Genomic DNA, 27,279 nt, shown 5'->3' with positions numbered 1-27,279 from the left:
TCATTCTGCCAACAATAATATGCTAGATTCTCAGCGTGGCAGAAAGAGCAGGCCCGCTGAGATGACTGCCCAGGACATCTTCATCACCATATAGCTTAATGGAAGGCAAATGTAAACAAGGTGAGTCTTAGGGACTTTGAAGGCAAGACTACATGTCTATGGTTAAGCCCCAGGGCGTGCTAACTTGGATCTCATGGCCTACTGCTTCTTTGATTTTTTTTTTCCTTTGTGACCTCTGTCAGGAACTAGTCACAATTTTTATTCCTTTTTTCTCTACTGCAGACTGCCCTAGGATCATCCTGTTTGATTGAGAATCCGACAGAGCAATTTGCTATGTACCCCTAGTCTGGGTCCACAGGGATTGGCAGTAGTCGCTTCATAGTTTACCTTGGATTCATTGCTCTAGGGTTGCCTATCTCCTCATTGTTAGGCTCCCAGAGCTTTCCACCACCACTATACCCCTCAACTACAAGATTCTTAAAAAATAATTCTGTTTTGGGCTCTAGAGAAAAGAGTCCTCCACAAGCAAGAGGGAAGGAAGTAAGAGAAGGTATCCAGGAGACAAATCTGAATCCGGTTTTATTCCTACACAGGAAAAGGAATACTGAGCAATAAAAATCACAGAAGGACTAGTATTCAAGCCTCATTGGAACGTTTGCAGCAGAGCTGCTGATTGGCAATTTTATGTGTCATCTCCATTGAGTACAGCCTGATCCACGACAAGTGGGGTCTTTCTTTCCCATGTTCTTTCTCTTTTTGGGCGACTCTTCATCTCTTGGCCACTCCTCCTTTTCCATTGTTTGCCCTGTAACTGCTTCAATAGCTGACACCTAGCTGCCCAGGTTCTCATCAGGAGAGAGAGAGGCCAAGTGCCTTTTGAGCCCCCATAAAGCACTGTACCAAAAGAAAGAAGACAAAATAGGAGGCAGCCCCATGCTGGGCATAGGCTTTCTTAGGAGTTGAAAGAGTTGACCTTATATTTCAAGGCCAGCAGGAAAAAGAGTCCTAAAGGGCAAGGTATTGTCCCTTAAACATATCCATGGAGTTCTAATTGCCAATTAAAAGAGTTTTCATGGCCAACAAGAAACAGTCAATATATTTGTGCCTCCAGAAAGGCCCTTCCATGAAATATCCCCAAGGGAGATACAGTAACAAATCTGAATTCAGCCCAAATAGGAAAAACTTAACAAACATGGTTTTTCTTACTCTAGAGGGACATAGTGAGAAAAAATGAGACAATAGAGAGAAATATAGAGAGGTAAATGAGATACATGTAGAAGTGATTTCAACTCTTCTGGAAAAAAAACAGATACTGTAAAAATCCTGTGTTGTGATAGAGTTTTCCCCCCATGTTAGAATGAGTTTCCTACTGCTCAATTAGCTAACCATGGATCTATAAGGATCTGATAGTAGTACAATTATTATATTAATATAGTACATGATACAGTAAAATCTTTCAGATCAGTTATGGGAAATGCAAGTGTAAATTATTGAATATTTTAAAAGTAGCACTACAGATCACAAGCTATCTAATCCTACCCACGTTGTGCTGATGCCTTATCATGGCATACAAATGACCCTGACTTCTCCAAGGTAAGAGCAAAAGAACACAAGCTCTGCCAGATTCTTCCATGCCAGTTTGGCTTCAAGTACAGTCCCAGCAACAGACTATATCTGCTTTCCAAGAACCAGCCTAGCTAAGCACAGAGAAACTCATCACAAATAGTCTGGCCACTTGGTGATGAATTCTTTGGCTATGGCACCCCTAGTTAGCATACAAATTCTTAATGGTAGACTCTGAACTAATGGTTTTCTCCTCTATTTTGAAATATTTATAAATTCTAATGCTTATCTGTATATTTAAAATTCCATTTGTGCTTATACTTCAAGGTTTCAATATCTGAACAACAGAGTTAAATAGTAAGATCAGTAATGATTTATTCTAGTATGCCTTTTAGCTATACCACTTGTGTTGATTGTTATTAATATTAAGTGTAGCCCATTTAAGCTCTGAGAATCTCTGTCACAACTCCTACTCCCACCAATGATTCAGCTTCCCAGAGTAAAGCTGTTTACATCTTCCCCTTAGGGTTCTAGAGATATCCTTGAACAGTCAGGGGTGACTCTTGAATGTCATTGGCTTGACCCCTCCACACCCATCCCAAGTGCTTCCATTCAAGATTATCAGTTGAGAATCATTTCATCAGCCAGCGTTGAGACTTTTAGAAAGGGGTATTTACTAATATGGTACAAAAAGAACAGCTGGTACAGAATGATCCTCCCTCCCCAGGGTCTGTGACACCCTTTACCAGAAGTACATACAGATTCCAGAGGGACAGTAGGCTCAGGATTAGAAAGAACTCATAGCTTTTCCTGGTTGCTGAAAGTCTTTGTCTCCAATCCTGTGAGGTGCTCAGAAGTTTCCTTTAGGCATAATGTGTTTTCTCTGCCAGGTGTGCTTCTTGAAAAGCTAGGCGCTTCATCTGCCCTTAGCTCCTGGCGATGCTGCTGGCTGATCTGGGGATGCTGTTTGAGATACTGGTGAGGAGGTGGGAATGCCAGTCTTCTCTACACCCCGCAGAGCTGGGATGTTTCTTCTTCGATCCAAGTAGAAGGGGATGGGGAAGGAGAACAAGTCAGAGGCCTCTCCTTTTTTCCCTCTGCATGGTTACTCCTCTGCTCTGTGCTGGAAAAATCACATATGTTCCATTTCTGGAGGAGCCTCCCACTGTAACTAACTTGATGCTTTTCTGTTAAGACCCAGAGATCATGAAGAAATTTCAAAACCAACTGAAGCAGACCTCTTGTTTGAAGTCATTTTACTTCATCAGCTGGCTTTTAAAGACTTTTGGAACTTAGCTTAAGGTTTTTTGATTGATTGAGAAGTGTTCTCACCTAGTTATAGCTTTTTTTTTTTAAATAGCCTTATCCAAAGAAGCCTCAGAATTAAGGAAGAAAATGCAAAAATTCTGAAATCGCATTTTAAACCATGACTTGGCAGAATTCAGATGGTTTGGGATGCATTGGGGAGCAGTACATTTACCAGCTATTGAAGATAGCTCTTGTGCTTTATGTAGACATTTTGAACATGCTCAGTGTTCTCAAAAAGTCACTTTGCTACAGCTGCATAGTGAACAGCTTCTTTCCATCATTTCCCTCTGATTTATGGTTAGTATCTGTTTGTTTGTCTATGGGCATGTGAGGAGCTAACAGTAGTACCATTGTGCAAGATGGGCAAAAGACAAGACCTCCTCATTTCGTGGCCCCCAGCCATATGAAAAATGCTTACAGAACATGTGACTCCAGGGTTTATATAATGATGTGTTTCCTGAGGGGTAAACAAAATAGAACCCATCATATTGAGTGAGTTTCTTGCATTGGTGAAATATGATATTTATTTAAACAAAGATATAAACAGTATAGTTAGTCCTATATGCAAATAATTATTAAGATTTGTAAATAAAATGCCATCCATGGACCACTGAACGTAGGAGCCATAATTGACCAAAAAAGTTAATGGCATATTTCCAAATTTGCTTTAAAGAAAGACTTTTTTTTTTCAATTTTAAAGGGATTTAGTATTAGATTTAATATGAATTTAGATCTTGCTGTTAAATCCCAGAATAATATGGGCCTCATTTTAAGACTTATTTTTTTCTTGGTCATTATGATACCTTGACTTAGAAAACAATAAAATTAAGCAATTTTCTTGCCACATTTATAGATACATAAATATAGAGTCGCAAAGGCTCTTAGAGGATCATTTGGTCCAGCTTCTTCACTTTACACATGAAGAAACTGAGACTCAGATTTTTTTATTACTTACTGCTAATTAGTACTATTTGTTACTATTAATTAGATGATATTGGATATTATCAAGAAACATTCAAATATAAATGAGTAGAAAGCAAGGGACCACAGATAAAAATAATTTTCATTAATCACAAAACACAAATGAGAAATATAGCCTCATAAAATTAATTGAGAAGAAACTAATTCCTGGGCAGGAGAAAGAAAGTACAGAAGCTGACTTTTAACACTGCCAGTCTTAGTCATTTTTCTGTGCCAAGTACAGAGATGGCAAAAATGGTCCCATAAAGATGAGGAATCTGAAATTAACAAAGCTTTGGAGTGCCTAAGACAACGAAGCATATTTTGGGATTAGACTAACCTCTGCTGACTCGGAAAGTTTTAAGAAAGGCTTTGAAAATTAGTTCATTCACTTGAGAGGTTAAAGAAAAAAAGAGCAGGAAAAATGATTAAAGGTAGGATAACCTGATTTACAAGGAAAGATTAAAAGAAATGTGTCACCAGGTTGTCTCAATAGTAAATCTACAAATAAAGATATTTTTAAACATAAAAGAGAAGTATTCCAGAAGAGTCAACATCAGCTTATAAAACATTTTCTCAGAGCATATAAATTATTCTCTGGCATTGATTAAGACACTTTTAGAAGCTGCCTAAAAGAGTTAACTCATTTAATCTGCCAACAATATTTATTGAGTTGCTCGCTGGTAGGGCACAGTACTGCACCTTGCTGGGAGAAAATAGTAATAATGTTGATAGAGGCAATCTGGGGATAGTGGATAACAGTGCTGGTCTTGGGGCCAGAAAGACCTCGGTTCAGATTCTGTTTTTGACTCATTTCAAGCTGTGTGTCCCTAGGCAAATCATTTTGGTCTGTAAGTCTGTAAGGGCTACTTCCTAAGATGTATCTGTCAGGTCCTAATTTGTCTATAGATTGGTGTAGGGAATTCCCCATGCTGATCTGTGTTGGTAGAGGTTTCCTCACCAGGAGTTCACTACAGCAATAAATCTCCACAGAAAAAACAAAAAACAAAAATCTGCCATTTGCGCAGTGCCTCCGGGTTTGCCAAGCTTTTATATACACTATCATTTGATTCTCATGAGAACCCTGTGAAAAAGGCGCAATTGCCGTCATTCTCCCCTTGCCACAGTTGGGAAAACTGAGACAGAGATGCCAAATAACTCACCCATAGTCTCAAGCCACGAAGTGTTAGAGGTAAGATTTGAATGCACGTCTCTCCCGCTGCTAAGTCTAGCACTTTTTATACTGCGTTGCCATCAAAATCTGAAAGAAGCCACAATTTTATCTGGTCTCTGTTTGACAAAGAAGTAAGTTATTTGACATAAACTTCAGCATCTGCTGCTTTATGCCTGATTAGTTCACTTGAGAAGGTGCTACTTCTAATGAGAAAAAGGTCATGGGTGTGATATCCTTGTAGCCTAGTTAACTTCATTCTGTGTAATGACAGCCTCCTGGCTTCTGATTGACTGGCAGATTGTATATCTCCTTCATCATTCTGCAGACTCAACCACCTGTGTTATCTCCTACCCTGAACTAGATATTTGGGACTATTAAGAGCCTCTCAAAAGAGTTAAGAGGAAGAAGAGCTCATTTTAGAGATAGAAGGATACACTGAAGAGTCTCACCTATCTTTGGCAACTTGAAACACTGCCTCATTTCCTTGGGTGGTCCATATCTGGCCTCCCCTGCTGCCCTTTTGTTTGAACAGTAGCTTAAGCTCTTCTGCCCCTCCTCCATCAGAGTCATGACAGAGTGGTGTGGACTTTGTAACCTAGTCCAGAAATTGTACTCATCTTGTTATCTCTGTCCAGACTCACAGACACTCGAGTACTTTAGCAGCCAGAAATAACCACACTAAAATATGTTTGCATACCTCCTGGTTATATAATACAGACTTTCTCTGGGTCATGATGGACTGTGTATCATGAGGACAATACCTGGAAGACTCTACCTCCTGAATAAGAGTGAAGGACCTACAATGGATACGAACAATGCTTCTCAAAAGAATTTCAAACTATTAAAAATTATGTAAAATACTATGCCAAATCACTTAATAAAAGGAGAAATGGTCAAAACAACCTTCTGAAGTTTTACCTCACACCCAGAAAATTGTCAAAGGTGATTGAACATGAGAAAAGTCAGTGTTGGGGAGGGGTCATGGAAAGACAAGCCCAGAATGTTAGTGGAACTGTGAATTGGCCCAGTCATTCTGGAAAGCAATTTGGAATTAAGTGAAAAGTGACTGAATTTTTAGTTAATATCCCTTGACCCAGAGATTCTACTGCTAGATGGAAGTAAATAACAAAAAGAAGGGGTCAATGCACCCTAAATTATTTTAGCAGCACTTTTTGTGGTAACAAAGAACTGGCAACAGAGTACATGCCCATCAACTATGGACTGGTTCAACAAACTATGGTACATGGATATAATAGACTATTACTTTGCCGTAAGAAATGGTGACTGAGCAACACAGAGAGGCATGAGAAGAGAATTGAACTGATGATACAAAGTGAAGTAAGCAGAATCAGGAAAACAGTATACACAGTAACTACAGCAAAGTCAGTGGAAAGAACAATATGAAAACGATTGACACTAAAATTATAATGACCAAACTTGGCTCCAAAGAAGAGATGTGAGAAGATGCATACCCCCTGCATCTTTCCAGAGGTTGGAAATATCAAACACTGCATGTAATGCCAGATTTTTTCAATATGTTGGCTAGTTTTGCTGACTTTTTTTCTTCTACTTTTTATTCTTTCATATATTAAGGATGACTCTCTGGGAGGGGGTAGGAGAAGAGATGTGGTAGGAAGTGTAAGTGATATGAAAACAAAAAAACAAAGATTTCTTTTTTTTAGCAAGAGAAAAGGACATATAATCACCTATAGTAAAAAGTAGCTACTTGGCATTTACCTGTGTTGCCTTCCTCTGTTCTCTTAACTGTCAATTTGGACAGTTATTTCACCACAGGTGGTCATCCGAGTCTAAGATCCAGTACCATGAAGCTTGAGTGAGGGCTAAAGGGAAGGGAGTTTTCTGGCAAAACCTCCCAAGGATTTAATCAGTGAACAGTACTAGCTTACTGGTGAAAGATCCCAGATTTTGTTCCCCCTTTCACCTTCCAAGTTGAAGTCTGTGTTCTGTCTATCAGAAACTTCTCCGTCCCACCCACGAGTGCCCTTATGTTTGCCAGACACATGTGGGAGAAGAAGGGCCTTTCCTGTCTTTCTCCTGGGGATCAGCCAATCTTCAGACTGTGGTTTTTTGAGTCCACTCTCTGTTGCATAGCTATTTCCCACACCCAAGAAAAAAGCCAGTCAGATATAGCAAAGTGATTTGATATATTGATACTAGGTCTTGAGGAATCACCAGTGTATCCAGAGCCCCTATATTCTCTGTAAATCAACTGATAACTAACTGTATAACTAACTGTATGATGCTTATTCCTCAGGTGATTGCAATACGCATAGATTGCACTGACTTCCTATATAGAATTTTCATGTATAAATGTCCTTAGATGAGTCTTCATTTTCTAAGATTTGAGGAATAGAGGACATTGATGAGCACCAGGGCAAACCTATCCCTTTGAGTTCATTCATACTTATGTATTTATAGAGACCACCTTCTTTTTCCATTCCATGATATATATGCAAATACCTATTTGGTGTTATATTCAGAATGAAAATAAAAATTAATTTTAAAAACTTTTCAGATGATTATTATTATGAGTTGCCAAGGGAGACAGAGTTAAATAAGAACACAATCTCTACCCTTAAGAATCAAGGTGCTGGGGGAGATACAAAAATAAATAATTCCTGCCCTCAAGGTTCTTACAATCTAGCAGAAATGATAAAATAACTATGCAGATAAATACAATGCAAAGTACAAAGTAAGTGCATTCAAGGAGTACAGAGTCCTAGGACGTGAGGCTAGAGTATAGGCTCTACATGTAATGAACTAGAAGATCATGGTGATGCAGGGTTTTTTTTTTTCCTTTTCCTTTTATAAGAATGTATAGATCCAGGTTATAGGATTGTGGAAAGAGGTTTGACCTGAAAGCCAGGAGACTTAGGTTCCTATTCACCTTTCCAACAAACTAACTGTATGACTGTAGTCTAGCCATTTAAACATCCTTCCTCAATTTCTTCATTTGTAAATGTGAGACAGTTGGACTAAATTATGCTGGAGTTCCCTTCTAGCTCTAAGCTTCTGTGATTCTAAGTGATCAGACCTTTAGTTTACCCAAACAATATTTCTATACAGAAACATTGGACAGTTTGGTTTCTCCCCCTACCCTACCCCAAAATGCAATTCAAGAGATGTTTGTTTGTTTGGTTTTTGGCTAGGTGACGGGGTTAAATGACTTGCCCAGGGTCACACAGCTAGTAAGTGTTATGTATCTGAGGCTGAATTTAAACTCAGGTCCTTGTGAATCCAAGGCCAGTGCTCTATCCACTGCACCACCTAGCTGGCCCCAAGACATGTTTTGAAGCATAAAAGAGCCCATATATGTGGGAGTTTTTAAGAGTGCAGTTCTTCAATTGATTTTATGTTTTCTGTTTTTTAGCTTCTTTGGTTGCTGGAGATAAAGATTGATCAAATTGTTGTAGAATGTCATAGGTAGAAAGAATATGTAGAAGGGCTTGTATTTGCTTACTCTTTCATTGCATATTTTGAACATAAGTACAATGAAATGCAATCCTTGTATAAGTTCACAAATGGAATATAAATAACACCTTGCTATTTTGATACCATAGTGGTAGAACTTAGCTGATTCTAATAAATGACTAGTAATACATATGGTTTTTATGTAATCAGAATTATTCCTTTTAATAAGGTTCTTCTGTAGGTAATGATTGTTCTCAAAAGGCCAGAAGACAAATCTGCTTTTAGTGACAAAGATAAATATGTTTAAACTAATTGCTATGCACAGATCACTGCTGAAAGGCAGACTTTTGGGTGATGACATAAACCTCTTAAGGAAGATGTATAGAACTTTCTACCTTTCAATGATGATTAAATGTAGATTAGAGTTTTTCATTTGAAATGTTGATGAATTCTATAGCCCCTCGTAATATCCAAGAATTATTTTCCATCCCTGTCTGGTGATGAATCCAATATCTAGCTAAGTCTATCTAAGGCTTCATTCTCAGAATTTCATGTATCAGTCAGTCAGTCGATAAACATATGTTCAGCACCTGCTATGTGCCAGACACCATGCTAAGCACTGTGGATACAAAGAAAGGCAAAATACAGTCCCCTCTCTTAAGGAGCACACTATCTGGTTGGAGCCAATATGCAAATAACTGGTACAAACAGGCTATATACAGGATAAATTGGAAATAATCAACAGAGGGAAGGTACTAGGATTAAGGGTGATCTGAAAAGGCTTCCTGTAGAAGATGATATTTTATCTGGGGCTTAAGGGAAGCCAGGAGGCAGAGATAAAGAGAGAGAGCATTCAGGCATTGGGAACCACCAGGGAAAATGTCCAGAGTAAGGAGATGAAGTGTCTTGTTTAAGGAACAGCAAGGAGACCAGTGTCACTGAATCTAAGAATATGGGGGGGGGGGGATAGGGCAAGGAGATTATAAGATGTAAGAAGATTGGAAAGGCTGTGGGGTTGAGAATGTTATGAAGGGCTTTGAAAGCCCAGCAGAGGATTTTATCCCCAAGTATGGAAGTGATGGGTTATGGGAGTGACGTGGTCAGACTTGTGTTTTTTAAAAAGACGCTTTGACAGCTGGGTGGAGAATAGACTGAAGTAAGGAAGGACTTGTGGCAGACAGACCCAGCAGCAGACGTTTGTAGTCCAGAGGTGAGGTGATGAGGGCCTGGCAATGCCGGAGGAGAGAAGAGGGCACATACAAAAGATGTTGCAAAGGTAGAATCATCTTGGCAAAGATCTCATATGAGGGTCAGGGGTTAGGAGTGGTGGTGAGAAAGAGTGAGGAGTTGAGAATGACACCTAGGTCGTGACTAGCAGAGTCTTGGGGGTTTGGAAAAGTAGAAACTTCAAACAAGAAGGGCATATGGTTGAATTGTCACTTTAGTCATGTGTATTAGTTTCTCCATCTGATGGTAGTGCCTTTGTTGTGTAAATGAATTTTGAGGAATGCTTTAGGTATAGGTCTTCCTTCTCTCTCACTCTATTAGTTAACTCGTGGAGGAATAAAACTTCCTGTACATCTGGTTTAATATACAATAGCTAGAAATGGAATCAAGTGCTTGAAAAACCTTTTCTGAAAAGTACTATGTAATATAGTTGCGTTACTGCTTTTCCTTTCTTCAATTTTATTTTACAACCAGAATTTTCGTGAGATTGATTTATATCATGTGCTATTGCAGATAATGCTGAAACTTGAAAAGTGAAAACACAGAAAACCTTGAGTCATAGAAGAAATAAATCAGTCCACTTGAGCAGTATCTAAACTGCTGAACCGAATGGTCTACTTTTTCCTCATTTCTTACAGATAGATGTTAACTTTCATTATTTCCAGATCTTTAGTGATTTGTCTATGAGCTTACCCTCCAAGCAAAAAGCATTCTTGTGTTTATTGATTTTTCATTTCAATGCTTGTTTCTAAGTTACCTCATTTTGTCTTCCCGATAGACAGGTGTTATTTATCCCATTTCGGGGAAACTGAGAACTTTCTTAAGGTCATGTTTGTAATTAGTAGCAAAGCAATGACAAAAGATCTCATTTCTGCCTCAGGTTACTGTACACTATATCATTTCTCAATTCCTGGCCATCACTCTCTCAAAGTTTAAAACTGGGCTGACAATATAGGACTTTTTACAAAAATTTATATGTTGATCAATTCTCTGTTTCATTGGGCTATTCCAATATTACTGGCTGTAATTAGACAAGTGTAAAAGACTTTTGTAGCAAGTGGGTTGTAATTAATGGAAGGCATCAATCTTTTTTCCCCCGTTTCTTTTTGCAGGCAATCTTTGGCAATCTCATATTACCCAGTTCCAATCTGTGGTCTATACATAATGCAGGCTACAGAATCTCCAATGCCACTGCCAGTGCCCAGAAGCCTACCAGTCTGCCACAGAAAGTGGTGCCATCTCCAAATTCTTCCTCACCTCTGGTCTCCAAACCCCCACCCAATAACAAGCAGGTACTTAGGAAGATGTCATCTCAAAGAGTTTCCAAGTAAGTTTTTTTGTGTGTCAATATCTTGTCTAGGTCATAGTATTGTATCACTAAAATATTATAGGATTATTGTCCTTCCTTCACTATGCCTCAAGACAAGACTGTTGTTTTAAGGAGAGAGTACTTAGTCTTTACTAAATCCTTCCTGGTGCCATTCACTGTCAATACTCAAGCAATCTACGAGAAATTAGATGTATTACTTCTGGTATGTTCATAATTGGTTATTCATCTTTTTTTGTTTTATTTTGTTAGATATATTTTAAGTTATGTTCCTTATATCTGCCCTCACTGGTTTTTAGGCTGCTCCAGGATTGAGACTGTCTGTTATTTCATTTGTAACTTCCTGCTGCTGTGAATATGTGGGTGCTCCATGACTAGTACTGAGGGACTAATTTTGCTGCATCACCACAATTGAAATCAAATAAGAACAATCTGGACATCTGAATTTCCAGAAATGGAAGGGCATGCTTACTTTGACAAACTTTTCTACAGTCTAACTCTTTTATGTTTTGTGGAAAAATCTGTCTTTTGTATGCTTTTTAACGGGTAGATATGGACCTGGATGTAAATTAGATGAATTCATTTAATTGATCTTAGTTTTAACAGTTTTTGTGAAATATTCTGTATCTTTTATAGGATGCATTTAATACCTTAAAAAGAGATAGTTTCAGTCTTAAATCTAATTCCGGAAGGCTGAATCCCCACTTCCAACCTTTCTGTCACTAGTAAATACAAATTTGGGTACTATTTCTTTTCTGTTAGCCTTCACTTTTAAAGTAAGGATCTTTTCAAAGTGTCTTTATGAAACATGCTTTTCCAACAGTATATTTTCCTTGTGAGATTTTCTTTGTTCCCCTAATGTTTCATTAAGGTCTCATGTTTACTAGTACTTAGCATGATCAACTTTAGTTGCCCACAAAGACTCCTAGAACCCAGAGAAAGAAACTGCTGCTTCTTCTCTTTTGTATTTGATTCAGATTCATCATCTGAGTCAAAAGCTGTCCTTTGTGGCTATTGAATTATATTATTAAATCACCACACAACCCAAGCAAAGCCAGAATCCTGGACTTGCATGGTAATAGCTTTCTTGGACACAAATAGTGTTTACTGGCCGAGCTCTACAGGGAGAGCACTGAAATGGGAGTTGAGTCCTGGGTTCTAGCCCCAGTCATGCTGTTAAGTGACTGTGTGGCATTGGGCAAGTCACCCTTGGACCTCAGTTTTCACCACTATAAAATGAGGACGTTAGGCTAGAAGGCCTCTTCCAGATCTTAAATCTGGTTCTCTGTGAGTTCCAAGGCAAGATTAATAAAGACACTGAAATTCGTAGATGAAGGTCACTGGTAAAACTGGGAAGGAACTCCAACATTCTTTGCCAAATCCCTTTTAGTGTTCATACCAGATTATCTTTAAGAGCATTTGAAAAGCAGACATTTAGCTCGTAGGGTTAGTGTGTATGTGACTTTCAGGTCTGACAGGTTGGTCTCTCTTGGTGTAATCCTGGTCTATTGTAAGGTAACCCGTACTCCTGGAAGTGATAGACTAATTGTGCTAGTGAGTAGGTGAGTTCCCGTACCGCACAGCGGGGCTTTATATTTGAAGGTGCTGGTGTACTGTACTCATTTCTTGGCACTAGGAATGTTTATCCTCCTGAGATGGAATTGCAGCTCTTTGGACAAACTTTGCTTTGCTACATTTTTGTGGTTTCTTCTTTCTGACAAGCAGGAGTGTGGGAAAACCGGATACAGCTCAGCACCAAAAATGCAAAGAAGGGGGAAAAAGCAAAAGATTTCTTCAGAATTTAAGAAATATAATCTAAGTAGCAAAAGGCATGCTGTGAGGAGTCATTCCAAGAAATAGTTTCCTATTTGCCTTTAAAACTCCAATACAAGTCTCTGAAACCAATTCAGTGCTAATAGAGAACTTAAATAAATCTTTTTATTTGTATAGAACATAGAGTGTCTTACAATCCCACCATTTTCTCAGTGTTTTTCTCATCTTGCTGTCAGCTTCATCTTAGCTGCTTTTTATTGATGGACACACAAAGCTGCTTATTGCAGCAGCCCATCTCTAGGAAACTTATATTCTGTGAAACATGTCCAGAGAATGTTATTTCCAGAGGAATCTTCAATAGATCATTAAATCTGGAGCCTGATTAATAGCTGATGCTCAGACTAAGATGCCACAGCAGGAAGTTTTTATTTTATTGTCTCGTCTTTCTGCCTGAAAAACCTGCTGCTCCATTTTTTTGTGGTTGATTACTGCCCACAGTACAGCTCTGTAAAGAGTTCTCATCACTTGTGACTGGCTATGCCGAGTCACTCTCAGGAATTCTGAAGTTACGTCATGAGATTCAAACTAGTGAGAAATTGTAATTAGCTTTTGGCTTTATGAAATCCTGTACTTTCTGGTTGAATTTCAGACTTCTAACATAGAATTTGGCATATGACAAAAATAAAAGCAATTTCCAAAGGCACCAGTTTTGATTGTATTCACGATGATACATTTAGAGTGTAATACAACATAAAAGAAAGTCTGTGATTTGGAGGCTGGTGCAAAAGAAGTTGAGAATTAGGACAACTGAGTTTTATTTCTCTCTGATAATACACAATAAGCTCTATCTATAGGCTTCAATTTCCAGTATGTACAGAAAGAAGAAAAAGCAAAAGATTTTTATAAAGTTTAAGAACTATAATCTGACAAAACTGCACAAAAAAGCACTTTTCACATCGAATAATTTAATCAAAAGTCAAAAGAATTTGCTGCCTGCTCTGGTGAAGGCCTTATTTTAAATGAGCACATTATATTACATGCTTTGAACAAAATTTTGTTAATCCTTTCTGCCTTACTGTTATTCTACACCCCCTTCCTTACACTAGCCTTCCCCTCGACTTCCTGGCATGGCATCTCAGTCCCACACTTGTATTTCCTCAGGCTTAATCCAATTTTGTCAATTCCACAGTTGGGTTTATTAAGAAATTCACATTTCTCATTTTAGTAGTGCCTTTTACATTTTCTAGCTTTTCCTCTTTGATGTTTTGCAGCACCTCATAATTTAGTACCTTTTTCAAATCCTTTTCCTGAAACTATTTGTGGTATTTCTTCTAAGCACTTAGTTGTATTAGAACTACCTTTTTTTTTTTCAAATAATCTCCTTTTCAGAGCCAGGATCTTACTTTTTTTTTTTAAAGATGGAGAAAGAAGCTTGAATAAATTGGGGTGCTTAGTTGCTAGGCCTACAGGCAAAACCCAAATACCAAAGAAAAGCATGAAAGTTAGTCCCCCAAACTCTTGTTACTTGGGAAACTTTTCTGCCACGAGACATAAGAAAGAATATACATATTTCCTTGCTGCTCATGGAACCTTTGCAAAAAGTGACCATGTATCAGAGCATAAAAACCTCATAACAAATATGGAAAAGCAATAATGTTAAAGACATACTTTACTGACCATAATGCAATAAGAGTTAAATAAAGATCCCTTATAAAAAGGACTAAAAATCTACTGGGGACTAAATAACTTAATCCTAAAGACTTGATGGGTCAGCAAACAAATAATAGAAATAATAGACATCATGTCACAATTTTGGGAATGCAGCCAAAGTATAGAGGGAAACATACCTCTAAATACTTTCATCAACAGAAGAAAAAAAATTGATTGACAAATTGAACATTTAACAAAAAGGGGGGAAAAAACTCTACTAACACATTGTTAAATCCCAGATGCCAAAATAGAAATCCTCAAAATAAAAAAAAGACATTAATAAATTTTTAAAATTATATTGATAAATAAAACTAGGAGCAGGTTTTTTTAATAGACAAAACACTATGTAGTTCAAAAATAAGAAAAAAACAGATTTCAAGTATCAAGAATGAGAAAAGGAGAAAAAAATTAAGATGAAATATAGTATATTATTAGAAAATATTTGCCCCACTGTATGCCACTAAAACCAACACTTGCATGAAATAAAGGAATATTTACAAATATATAAAATACCTGTACTTTTAACAGAGTAAAAAAGAGAATTTAAACAACCACATCTTAGAAAAAGACATGAAGCAAGTCATAAATGAACACCCAAAGAAAAAAATCTCAGAGCTTAGATGGAGTCATAAGAAAATTCTATCAAACATTATGTGAACAATTAATACCAATAGTATACAAACTGCTTGCAAAAATTACAAAAGAAGGAGTCCTGCCAAATTCCTTCTTTGACACAGCTATGGTCTTGATGCCTAAACCAGGGAGAGTCAAAACAGAAAATAAAATTATAGACCAATATCCCTAATGAACATTGGTGCAAAAATGTTAAATAAACTATTAGCAAAAATGCTACAGTAACAGATCACTAAGATATAACCAGATTGGATTTAGTCCTGGGAAGTTAGGGTTGTCTTCAAATTAGGAAAACTATAAACATAATTGACAATATTAATAATGACAAAAATCATATGATTACATCAATAGATGCAGAAAAAGCATTTGACAAAGTACAATGCCCATTTGTGGGGTTTTTTTAAATGGAGAAAGCATAAGGATAAACGTATTTTTCCTTACTATGAGAAATGTTATATATCTAAAACCAACAGCCAGCACTAGATGTAATAGGGGCAAACTAGAGTCCTTTAGAGTAAGATCAGGGGTGAAGCAATAATAAACACTGTCATCACTCCTGTTGAACACAGTGCCAAAAATGCTCGCTATAGCAATAAGACCGAGAGAAGAAATTGAAGAAATCAACACAGATTAAGAAGAAGCAAAATTATTTTTTGCTGCAAAATCACTTTTTTTTTATAGCATGCCTGGAGAACCCTAGAGGGGCAACTAAAAATTAATTTTAAAATTTTTAACTTCTTCCAAGTTGCAAAATATAAAATCAATTGATACAAATCATCGGCATTTCTATATAATTCAAATAAAACCCAGTAGGAAGATATAGGGAAAGAAGGAAAGCAGGAAGAGGAGGGATTGAATGAGGAGGGAAGGATTGATTTGTTAAGTACCTACTATGTGCTCAGCGCTATGTTAAGCACTTCACAAATATCTCATTTGATCATCACAATGAATCCTGGGAGGTAGGTGCTATGATTATACCCATTTTACAGTTGAGGAAACTGAGGCAGACAGCAATTAAGTGACTTGCTCAGGATTGCACAGTTACTAAGTGTCTGAAGCCAAATTTGAACCCAGCTCCTAAGCCTAGAGCTGTATCTATATGAATATGAATATAATGGAGTACTGTGCTGAAAAAATGAAGAAAGAAAACATTTCAGAGAAACCTGGGAAGACATATGAACTGATGCAGAGTGAAGTGAGCAGAACTAGAAGAATTTATACTTTAGCATCAATACTGTAAAAAAAAATGAAAAACCAACTCTGAAAGACTTAAGAACTGTTTATCAATGCATTGATCAACCATGATTCTGGAGAACTGATGATAAAGGATGCTGCCCATCTCATAAAAGAAAAGTGCAAACATTTTTGAATGTGGCCAGTGTGGAAATTTGTTTTGCTTAACCATGCTTATATGATATAAGCATTATGTGTGTATGTGTGTTTATATATGTTTGTGGGTTGTTTTTTTTTTTTTTCAGTTGGGATGGCAGATAATCTCATTTGATCCTTATAATAAGCCTGGGAGATAGGTGCTATTATTATCCCCAGTTGAGGAAACTGAGACAAACAGGTTAACTGACTTGCCCAGGATCACAAAGCTCCTGAGTACCCAAGGCCAGATTTAAGCTCAGTTCTTCTTGACTCCAGATCCAGTGCTTTATCCATTGTGCCACCTACCTACTAGAGCAGCACTGGTTGCTACTACAGTATTCAGGGATTATATTTCATTGGTAAAGTTTGCCATTTTTTGTTCTAAGTTATATAGTCTTGTAGTTCTTTCCTCCATGGTTTTTATTTAATTGTTTGTCTTTTGCTTCATTTCTCCTGGGTATTTGTGTAGTCCTTATGGAAAATCCATTTGTCCTCTGATTTTCTGCTTGCAGTTTTTATGGAGTTGCTCACTCTTTTCAGGATCAGAGGGAGCTACTAGATTTGTAACTGAGTTGATATTTTTTTGATTTACTCATCTCTCCAGCTTTACTTCCTGAAATCAAGCCTTGCATGGGTGCCAAAGTCCTCCTGTGAAGGTGCTTTTGGGTGGAGTGATGGGCCTCGATTGGTTTTACGCTGGGTCACGGGGGTTCCTGTGCTGACCTTCCCCTTTCAGGGTTAGGGCTCCACTTAAAGGTCAGAAGGCTGCATCTTCAAGGCCCTTTCTGGTGTCTCAGGACAGATCATTAAGAACTTTAGAGTCTTGTGCTCTGACTCTAAGGTGGTTGCTGCTAAATGTCTAAATGCTAAATGTAAGGTCTTCCAAGTTCCCCATCCTGGTGCTTCCTGACCATCCTAAAGCTTTCACGGGGGAGACCTCCATTCTTGCTACCTGGGAGGCCACCCTGCACTGGCACTTCTTTGCTGATGGGCCCCCTTTCCTGTTTCCATTGGGTTTCTAGCTCTCTTTGTCTGTGTGAGTGCATGTGTGTGTGTGTGTGTGTGTGTGTGTGTGTGTGTGTGTGTGTGTGTGGCACATGCAATTCTGAGATAGGAGAAGTCACTTAGTTTCTCATTGGATTTTTTTTTTAATCATCATTTGGTCTGGTATGAACTTTAGAATTTTACTACAGTAAGTATATGAAGACAGCCAGGTGGCACGGATAGAGTGCAAGGCCTGGAGTCAAGAAGACTCATCTTCTTTAGTTCAAATATAGCTTCAGACACTTCCTAGCTGTATGACCTTGGGCAAGTCACTTAATCCTGTTTGCCTCAGTGCCTCATCTGTGAAATGAGCTAGAGAAGGAAATGGCAAACCACTCTAGTATTTTTGCTGTGAAAACCCCAAATGAGGTCATAACTGAAAAAGACTGCACAATAACAATAAAGAATGGGTGCAGCCTCTCTTGCAGTCACAAAGACCTTAGTTCAAATTTTGCCTCAAACACCAGGTTTATGGCCTTGGGGAAATGAACAGACCTCTCAGATTCAGGTTTTCTTATCTGTAAAAATGAGGAAAATAATAACATTTACCTCCCATCGCTGTGAGAATAAATGAGCTATTGTACATAAAGTTCTTTGACAACCTTAAAGCACTAAATAAATGTTTGATATTATTACTATTTTTGTTATTAACTGGTGATGGATAAATGTTGCCTCAGTTTTCAAAAAAAAGAAGTAAAGCAGAGTCCATAAACCATGAGCCAATGAAGTTGGCTTCTTTTGGCAAAAAATTCAGAAGATTGCTCAAAGTTTTATGAGCCTTTTGCCAACGAGAGAAGGTCATCAAGAACAGGCCATGTCTGACTAACAGAGGGACAAGACCTCATACCACTTTGTTGATAGGGCTACTACACTGATAGATTAGAAGACTTACAGCTATGGTGTACTTAAAAGTTCAACAAAGGCCTTGAGAGAGTCTTATTTTGTACTTATGCACAATATGAGGAGATATGGACCAAGTGATCATCCAGCTAGGTAGCTGCAGAAGTGATTGAATGGCGGGACCCAAAGCATAGTCATTCCTGGTCAGTGTAAGCTAGTGGCAGTCCTGAGATGTATATGTGTACTCCAGCAAGCTCTGCTTAGCCTTGTGCTATTCAGCGTCTTCATTAGTGAGCTGGTTAAAGCCACAGAAGGAAGGCTGGCTAGATTTGCAAAGGACATGAAGCAGGGAGGGATAGCAAGCATGATGGATGACAGAGTCTGAATCCAAAAAGGTCTTGATAGACTAGAAAGACAGGCTGTCAAGGTAAAATTTAACAGTCATAAATATCGGTGTTTATATTTGGATTTAGAAAATCGAGAGAATCATGGTTAGATATTTGAGCCTATAAAAGCAATCTAGGTGTTTTGAGGTGCTTGCAGGTGCGATGTGTATGCATCAGGCATGTGATGGGGCAGCCAAGAAAGCAAAACAGTCTTGGGCTCCATGAAGAATGGATGAGCTTCCAAGGCAAAGGAGAAGGGGAAAGGAAGAGTCTGATGGTTTTTCTACAGTGTGCTCTGGTCAGACCGCAGCTAGTGTGCTCCAATCCAAGCCCTACATTTTTGGCTAATAACCATATGTAATGACTGAAAAAAAAAATTGTCAAAAAGATAGGTCTTTGTTTCAGGAAGAAGCTTGGAGTCATTAAAAACACTTCATAATTTCTTAAAGATAATCTAGCCTATTCCCCTTCTTCTATTTAATTCTTTTTTGTGTGTGAGGCAATTGGGGTCAAGTGACTTGCCCAAAGTCACACAGCCAATGAGTGTTATGTGTCCGAGGCCAGATTTGAACGTGGGTCCTTCTGACTCCAGGGCCAATGCTCTATCCACTGCAACACCTAGCTGCCCCCTCTATTCAGTTCTTGATCTACTTTAGTGACCATCAGTAGTTTCTGCTTGAGATATGTTTTCATGGACCAAATCTGTAGGTTTTGCATCTAATTGTACGTCATAGTCTGGACAATAAGCATTTTTCATCCACGAGATGTTTTCCTGTGTGGATAGGCCTAATTCTCTTGAGGGATTATAGGATTCTCTCCACTGTGCTTGGATTTGAAGCTATCAGAATGTCATTCATGTATAGGAGTATATGGAGGTCCTTACCATCTATAGGTAATTTTTGTTTGATTTTCACTCTGTGCCATACATCCTCCATAGTAGTGACAAACACCTTTGGGGAGCGTATTTAGCCTTGTTTTATGCCTCACTTGATATTACTATCTTTCCTTTTGCTTCTTTATATGATTTTGTCATAAGAATTGAATATACCTGGTTGAAGGAAAGCTTTCATGATGACATTTTGCTCTACCAAATAAAGAACCTTTATAGTGAACAAAGAATCAGCACAGGGAGATCCAACATTCTGTTTCATTCAGCTGTGTGCCTGTAAAGATGGAGTCTGCTTTAGAATGTCATTTGTGCAGCGCCTGGTAAATGCGGAACAATACCTGTTGACAATGATGATACATTCAAAGAAAACAACAATCATTGTCTAGGATCATCTTCATGGTTTTGTTGTGAAGTTTTGTTAATTAGTTGTTATTTTGCATAAGATCCTATCCCAGACTTTGTATCAGTAAATGAAAATCTTAATTTTTGTTGCATCCCTGATGGCAAGATAATGGAAATGCAAACATAGTGTCATTTATTGACAGATCCTACCAACTTTGGAAGGTGAAAGAGTGTAGTTCAAACAAAAATAAGATCCTTTCTAGCCTTAAGAGTCTATGATCCTGGTGGGCAGAGCAAAGATGGTGCAGTAAAAGGAAGCAGTACAGTGAGCTCTCCCCTAAACTCCTCCAAATAGATCTAGAAGATGCACCAGACTGAATCCCAATGGGGAAATACAAGAAAAAGTCACAATGAGTAATTTTGCCAGCCCAGGTCATCATAGAGAGAAAGATAGAGAGGTTTGTTTTGTGTAGGGATGGGGACTGGCCAGGAGTGGCTGTGTAGAGCAGTCCAGCATATGCCCAAAGGCAAGAGGAGGTTCCGGACCCACGCTGAAGCACCCCCAAATCCATACCAGGGATCTTCTATGGGGACAGGCACCAATTGGTGGCTTTGTAATGTGCTACCCAGTTCTGCAACACAGGTCAAGAGCAGAGAGATGTAGGAATAGCTTTTCTAGGTAGGGAGGCCCTGGGTAATTCACCAAGAAAGGAAGAGATTCAGAAGCAAGGAGCAGTGATGTGACTCAAACCTACAGAACAGTAACAAGGGCAGCAATTCTAAATGCATGGAAGCCAGAAGTTTTGTCCCTAGATCAGCAGAGCTTCCCAGTGGCTGATGGTGACTGAGTCCAGCAGCAGTTTACTATTACTCCAACCCAAACTCAGTTTAGACACTTTCAGAGCCTATACCAGGGAGGCAGCAGTCAATCAGACTTTGTCCTGGATCAGACCACTCTGGGAGAACTGAAAGCTTACAGGTCCCCAGCTTGAGCTGAGATCCTGGAACAGCACAACATTCAATATCCCAAGAAAGAAGCAACAGGACCAGTCCAGACCTTCCTTCCAGGATTATGGCAGAGCCCAGCCCTAACATCAAGTCTGAAATCAGAAAATAGGCTGGGAGAATGAACAAACAAAGAATCCCACCATAAAAAGCTATTATGATGACAGGGATGCTTAAGATTCAAACCCAAAAGAAGGAAATGACTCCAAAACATCTACAAGTAAAGCTTCAAAGAAATGTACAGTGTAAACACAAATTCAACTAGAATTCCTGGAAGAAATGAAACAAACATTTTGTTTTGTGTTTTAAATTTAAAAATTTTTTTTCAACGAAAGAGAATGCTAGAGGAAAGAATAGAAAGAAAATTAGAGCTATGGGAGAAAGAATTCGGAAGGCAATTGGAAAGTTTGTCACAAGAAGTACAAAACTTTGCCCAAGCAACAAACTTCCTAAAAATTAGAATGGACCAAATAGAAGCCAATGACTTCATGAGGAAACAACAAATACTAAAGCAAAGTCAAAAGATTGGAGGGGAAATCAAAGAAAATGTAAAACAGAACAGCAAAAAGAACTAACATGGAAAACATATCAAGGGGAAAAAAATTCAAGAAATCTTAAAAGAAAACTGCCCAGAGCTCTCAGAAGCAGAACTTCTGTTTCAAAGTAGAAACAGAAAAACTATACCTGTCACCTTCCAAAAGAAACCCCCAAATGAGAATTTTGAGGAACATTATAGCCCAAATCCAAGACTTTCATCCAGGTAAAAGAAAAAATATTGCAAGCAGACAGAAAGAATTAAATTTCTGAGGAGCCAGTCAGGATCATGCATGATTTAACAGCCACTACGATGAAGGAGCAGAAAGCTTGGAATACCATATTGCAGAAGGCAAAGGATATGGGCTTTCAGCAAATAATAACTTACCCAGACAAAGAGAATATAATCCTAAGTTGGGGGCGGGGGGTAGAGAAGGGGAGAGAGAATGGATTTGTAAAGAAATAGAAGGCTTCCAAGCATTCCTGATGAAAAGACTAAAGCTATGTAGAAACTTTTAAGTTAAAACATAAGAGGAGAAAATTTTAAAAATAAAGCATTAATGGACAGTGATAAAGGACTAAACAAGAATATACAGCTTCTCTAATATGAGAAAATGATATATGAACTGTACATGTACTGTTTATATACATATATATATATATATATATACATATATATATATATATATATATATATATATATATACACATATATATAAAATCAGGGGTCAGAGGGTAAGTCTTAACTAGACAGAATGACTGGACATGGTTCTTTTAAGTGTTGAAGAATAGAGAGGGGAAAAGAAATAGACTGGTTATGAAAATTATTGCGTGTAATTAGTATGCAAATGTAGGCAACTATGCAAACAAGGAGGAGAGTATAGTAGGGGGAGTGGGTAATACTTGAACCTCACTCTTATCTGAAATGGTCAAAGGAAGGAAGAATACACACTCAGAGTTGGGTACAAAAATACAACTCACTCAACAAGGAAATGAATGAAAGGAGAGGAGACCATTAGTGGCAGGCAGTTTAAGGGAGTTATTAGTCTTAAGTAAAGCAAACTAAGATGGTGCAAAAATATGGCTCTTTTTGAGATGGCAAAGTAATGGGAAGAGTAATGGGAACCTGAGGGAGTATTCATAAATAAGGGAATGGCTGAACAAGCATAGTATATGAATTTGATGGAATACTATTTATTATGCTGTAAAAAAAGATGAGAGGAGGGTTTCAGAGAAACCTAGGAAGACTTTTATGAAATAATGCAGAGTGAATTGAACAGTACCAAAAAAATAATTATTATTACAATGACAACAATATGGTTAAGACAAACTACTTTGAAAGAATTAGGAACTCTGATCACTGTAATCAGCAATTATTAATCCAAAGGACAAATAATGAAACATCCTACTCACTTCCAGATAAGAAGATGGACTCAGAACACAAAATTTACTTACACACATACATACACAGTGCATACATGTGTGTACATGCCTATACACATATACATACATGTATGCATGCGTATATTATATGTGTATGTATACATACTAATATATACATAACCAATGTGGACATTTATTTTGCTTGACATAAATGTTTGTAACAGCCCCCAAAAGTCTATGGTACATACGATTTCTTATACTAAGTTTCTGTATAATACATTTAGCTAACTTGTGATATGCCTTTAATTGTTGCCTTGAATAATTATTTAAATCTTTTTTTTTAATTGCATGTTCACAAGTTTGCTAGAGTTCTTAACTGAAAGATTTAACTGAAGAATGCTTCTCCACATTCCAGGTTGTTAGGGAAAATGAAATATTCCTAAAGGAAACAGAAATGTATTTCTTAGTATTAAATTCCCCTCCTTTCTGGACTGATGGCCCTTATAAAATTTTAGTGAATGGAATATTACCTACCCTTGCTATGAACCCTTTGAAATCTCCTATCCCAAAATATAGTAGGGATCTTGTCAGAATCTGTGAATTGTGAGCTCTTCCAGGACAGGGACATGCCTTATATTTCTTTGCCTTTCAGCTGTGGTGCCTAGGGAACAACACATTGTATACATGCAAATAATGTATATTAATTTGATTTTAGCCAGGACCATAATTAATAAATATGCTAAATATCCCAGAGACATAAATCCCTAGAAATTAACCTCCCTTTTTGAAGTACTGGGTATAATTTCTAGGTTGATGGGTAAAAGGAAGAGACCTCTTTGTACATATAGTACTGCTTATAGTGGTGGGTGTTTACAGTTATATTGTAGGGGAAATTGTGAGGTATTTTATTGGGGTTTCAATGGTGATTAGATGAAAGGGACATTTTCATATTACTATTATACATCAAGGACTTTTGATTTCATGAAATGAGATCTTCCAGTGGATGAGGTCTTTAAACTCATAGAGGTTAAAGGACTTGCTTGCCTGTAGTCACATAGCTAATAAGTGTCTGCCTAATCCAGCATGCTATCCACTGTGCCACCTTACTCTTTTTAGTCTTGATCTTTAGTTTAGTTTACCCTTTTTGATATTTAGTTGCTTTTCTTAAGGAAGTTGGCTATTATTCCCCATCCACTAGAAATTGTGATTAGTAAATCGCCATTATTGCATAGCACTTGAGGTCTTAGGTTTTAGGGCTGTTGACACCTCATTTTCAATGTCCCTGCCCTGATCAAATCAACTTCTCAAGTTCTCACCTTCCTCATGTATCTGTCTCTTTGGAAAATATTGGTCACATTCCATTTGGAGTTCTTCTCATCCCATATATCTTAATGTGATGGCATATGTCCAAGACAAACTTTTTTTACTGAGCCAATTGAATGGAAAAATAATACCTTTGTAAGAGAACTAGAAAGGAACAAAGACATGGAAAGCTAACCTAAAAGAAAAAGTATAGCATCAAACAGGATTCAGTCTTGGGAAGTAATGAACAAAACAGAACTTTTAGAAAGGATATCACTTACAGGAAAGTTTCCACTGATCAAATATTGGGCCAAAGGAAAGAACAGGAGAAAATGCCAAGAAAAGAAACTGAGAGTCCTATGAAGAAGCCTGTGAAGAAGAACCTTAGTTTATGGGGTGAGGGAGTGAGCCTTTGGTGCTTTACTCATTGTAAATTTTGGAAATTGAGGGATATCTTTACCATCTATATCCTGATCTCACTGTTATTCTCCTGCATTCCCAATCAGGCATCTTCTATATTTGTATATTCCCTGCACTTAATAGGGACATATCTGATTAGAGCCATCATGGAACTCAGAGATAATCTATCACAATTTCCTCATATTCCAGATGAGGGTCAGAAAGGTAACTTATCCAAGGCCAGATGGCTGTTAAATATTGGAACAGTGAGTCAAATCCAAATTTTCTCACTCCTAAATTAGTGCACTTTATACTACACCTTACAATGAATAAACTGAGATAAAATAGTGAATGCAACAAATCTAATAGGTAATTTTGTTTCATACAGGGTATCCCTAAAGTTTTAGCACAGTTATAATCTTTAATAACTTTAGAAGTGTAAATGCTACAAATTTAACCCCCCAAAAAATTTTAAGGTTAATGTACAATTTTAAAATATTGATATTTCCTGTTAAAATTCAGCATCACTATTTCCTTGTATTATACATCGCTCTAGTCAGTCTTTTAACTGTAAAAATGTTTATCAGCTGCTACTCAATTGGATTCTTCCTGTCCTGAAGACAAGAAGACTGAAAGGATTGCATTTGTAATCCTAGCCTTAACACATGACACTTTTGACATGACGCCACAAGACAAAGTCTAATGGGGATAGATCAGGTGGCTCAAGTGCCCAAGCAAGAGGACCTCCTCTACCATCTAGAAGTATTGCATATGTAATGCCTAATCACAGGTTGTCCCCATATTATTAAAATTAAAAATTTATTATTCAAAATTTACTAAACTAGATAAATGTTAAAAACAAAAAGTTAAAATAATCTTTCACATGTTTCAAGTTTGTAGCATTAATATTTCTAAAGTTACTATAAAATGTAAAATTACACTAAGACTTTTGAGACATCCTGTGCTATACCATCAACCACTTTAGAAATGTTCAGAAGAGCTATATAATCATACCCAGGACAGGAATAACATTCACGTCAGGTCCTTTCTTTGATGTCAGAAAACTTAAGTTAGGAAAAATCCTCAGTGGAGGAAATGAGGGGAGTATAGGTGGGAAACAGAACAAGTCGTTCTGTTTTGGTACATTCATATGGGGTAACTGCAACCAAGTCCCAAGAAAAGTAACTGCCGCAGGAAGAAATGGTCAAGGAACACGTGGCTATTCTAAGAATCCCTTTCATAATCTGCTGCTACAAAGAGGCACTTTTTTTTTTTAGTTCCTAAGCGCTAGGGTGAGCAGGCATGTTGCCTTTTCAGATGTTTTTTGGCAGCTGCAGTGGTTCATCCTTGGCCAAGTGCCTTAATTAAGCACTGCCACAGCTGAGTTCTTGTTAGGGCTTCAGGTCTTAACCTTTAACTGGTCCCATAGCTCACTAGCACCATTTCCAAGAGCCACAGCAAGAGAATACTGAAAAGCTAGACAATTGTATTTCAGCCTTTGCTCTGAGTTGAGCCACACCTCTTAAGGAGCTATGAGTTTCATTATCCCACATTAATATGTCCTTAGTAAGTTGTCCTGATCTCAATCTGTAAATTTTTATTTCCTTTATAGCTGACATTTTCCAAGATACAATGTCAGCCAATGATTGGATAGATTAAAAGATGTCAATAACCAAAAAAAAAGTCTATTTAAATTAAGTGAATAGCAGTTTGTCCATTGTATTATTAGCATCATTATTAGTTTTTATATTAGGAATTATGTCAATAATGCACAACACATGGTAGAATCCAATTTGTTCTACCATAAGCTTATGAAGTAAGTACGAAGGAGAAACCTACAAGTCAGTGATCATTATAAGTAAATATAACTTAACATTTTCACGTTTTTATCTCTGAGGTTCTTTTGTGTGTATGTATATGTATATATGTCTATATATATAGACACATATGGACTTTATATATTATATGTCCTTCACATATATAAAATGTTTTTATATGTATGCATTTTTATAAATATATATGTTACACACACACACACACACATATACACATATGACTGATCTTTAGTTTGTACAATACTATGTAGGCACCTGAGAAGAGATCACATTTCATCCCTGTTTACAAACAGCCTTTCTGTAATTTACTTTTAAGGGAGCTCCTGACACATCTGAAGCCTGACACTTGATTCAAGATGCTGGTTCTACAGCTGCAGTGCATCTCTCTCTGCACATTTTCTTCTTCCTGTTGTTGTTTGCTTTTGTTTCTTCAGTACAATATATATGAGATTTTTAAAGTTTTAAAAATTAAGCATATGTATTTAAATACATATGCAAACATGCATATATATGCATGTTTGCATATATATAATATAGAATGAATATATATGTCATCTTCCTAAACAAAAATTTCCTACTACGTAGTTCAAATTTATTCAAGGTAAACTTTACTCGCTGACTCACCTGATACCTTCTATCTCTTTTTTTTTGGGGGGGGAATAATTTTGATATAGAATCAAATGTTTGTTACTTTGGTTTTTTTCCAGTGAAACAAAAAGGGGAATTTGGAGGTTTTCAGGTTTTATTAAATAGGAAAGGTTAGTATTACGTAGTATCTCCTTTTTATCTGTAGCAAGTTTACTCTAACTTTGGTGTTCCATGTTGCAACTCACAGTTCATGT

General features: G+C 37.4%; 1 protein-coding gene across 12 annotated transcripts in view; it reads left to right on the top strand.

Moving 5' to 3' along the window:
* Positions 1-27,279, top strand: part of TTLL5 (tubulin tyrosine ligase like 5) — a 352,672-nt gene that overhangs the window by 287,080 nt on the left and 38,313 nt on the right. For all 12 annotated transcript variants that reach the window (XM_020986244.2, XM_020986241.2, XM_078151465.1 and 9 more), the window contains one exon: positions 10,777-10,991. In XM_020986244.2, the coding sequence (XP_020841903.1) occupies positions 10,777-10,991 (215 nt within the window). The remainder of the gene's footprint in view (positions 1-10,776; positions 10,992-27,279) is intronic.

The sequence above is a fragment of the Phascolarctos cinereus genome, unplaced genomic scaffold (assembly GCF_003287225.1).
Source record: "Phascolarctos cinereus isolate Bilbo 61053 unplaced genomic scaffold, phaCin_HiC Scaffold_3;HRSCAF=262, whole genome shotgun sequence".
NCBI lineage: Eukaryota > Metazoa > Chordata > Mammalia > Diprotodontia > Phascolarctidae > Phascolarctos > Phascolarctos cinereus.
Note: the sequence above shows the minus strand (reverse complement) of the source record. Positions and strands in the feature narration are given on the sequence as shown.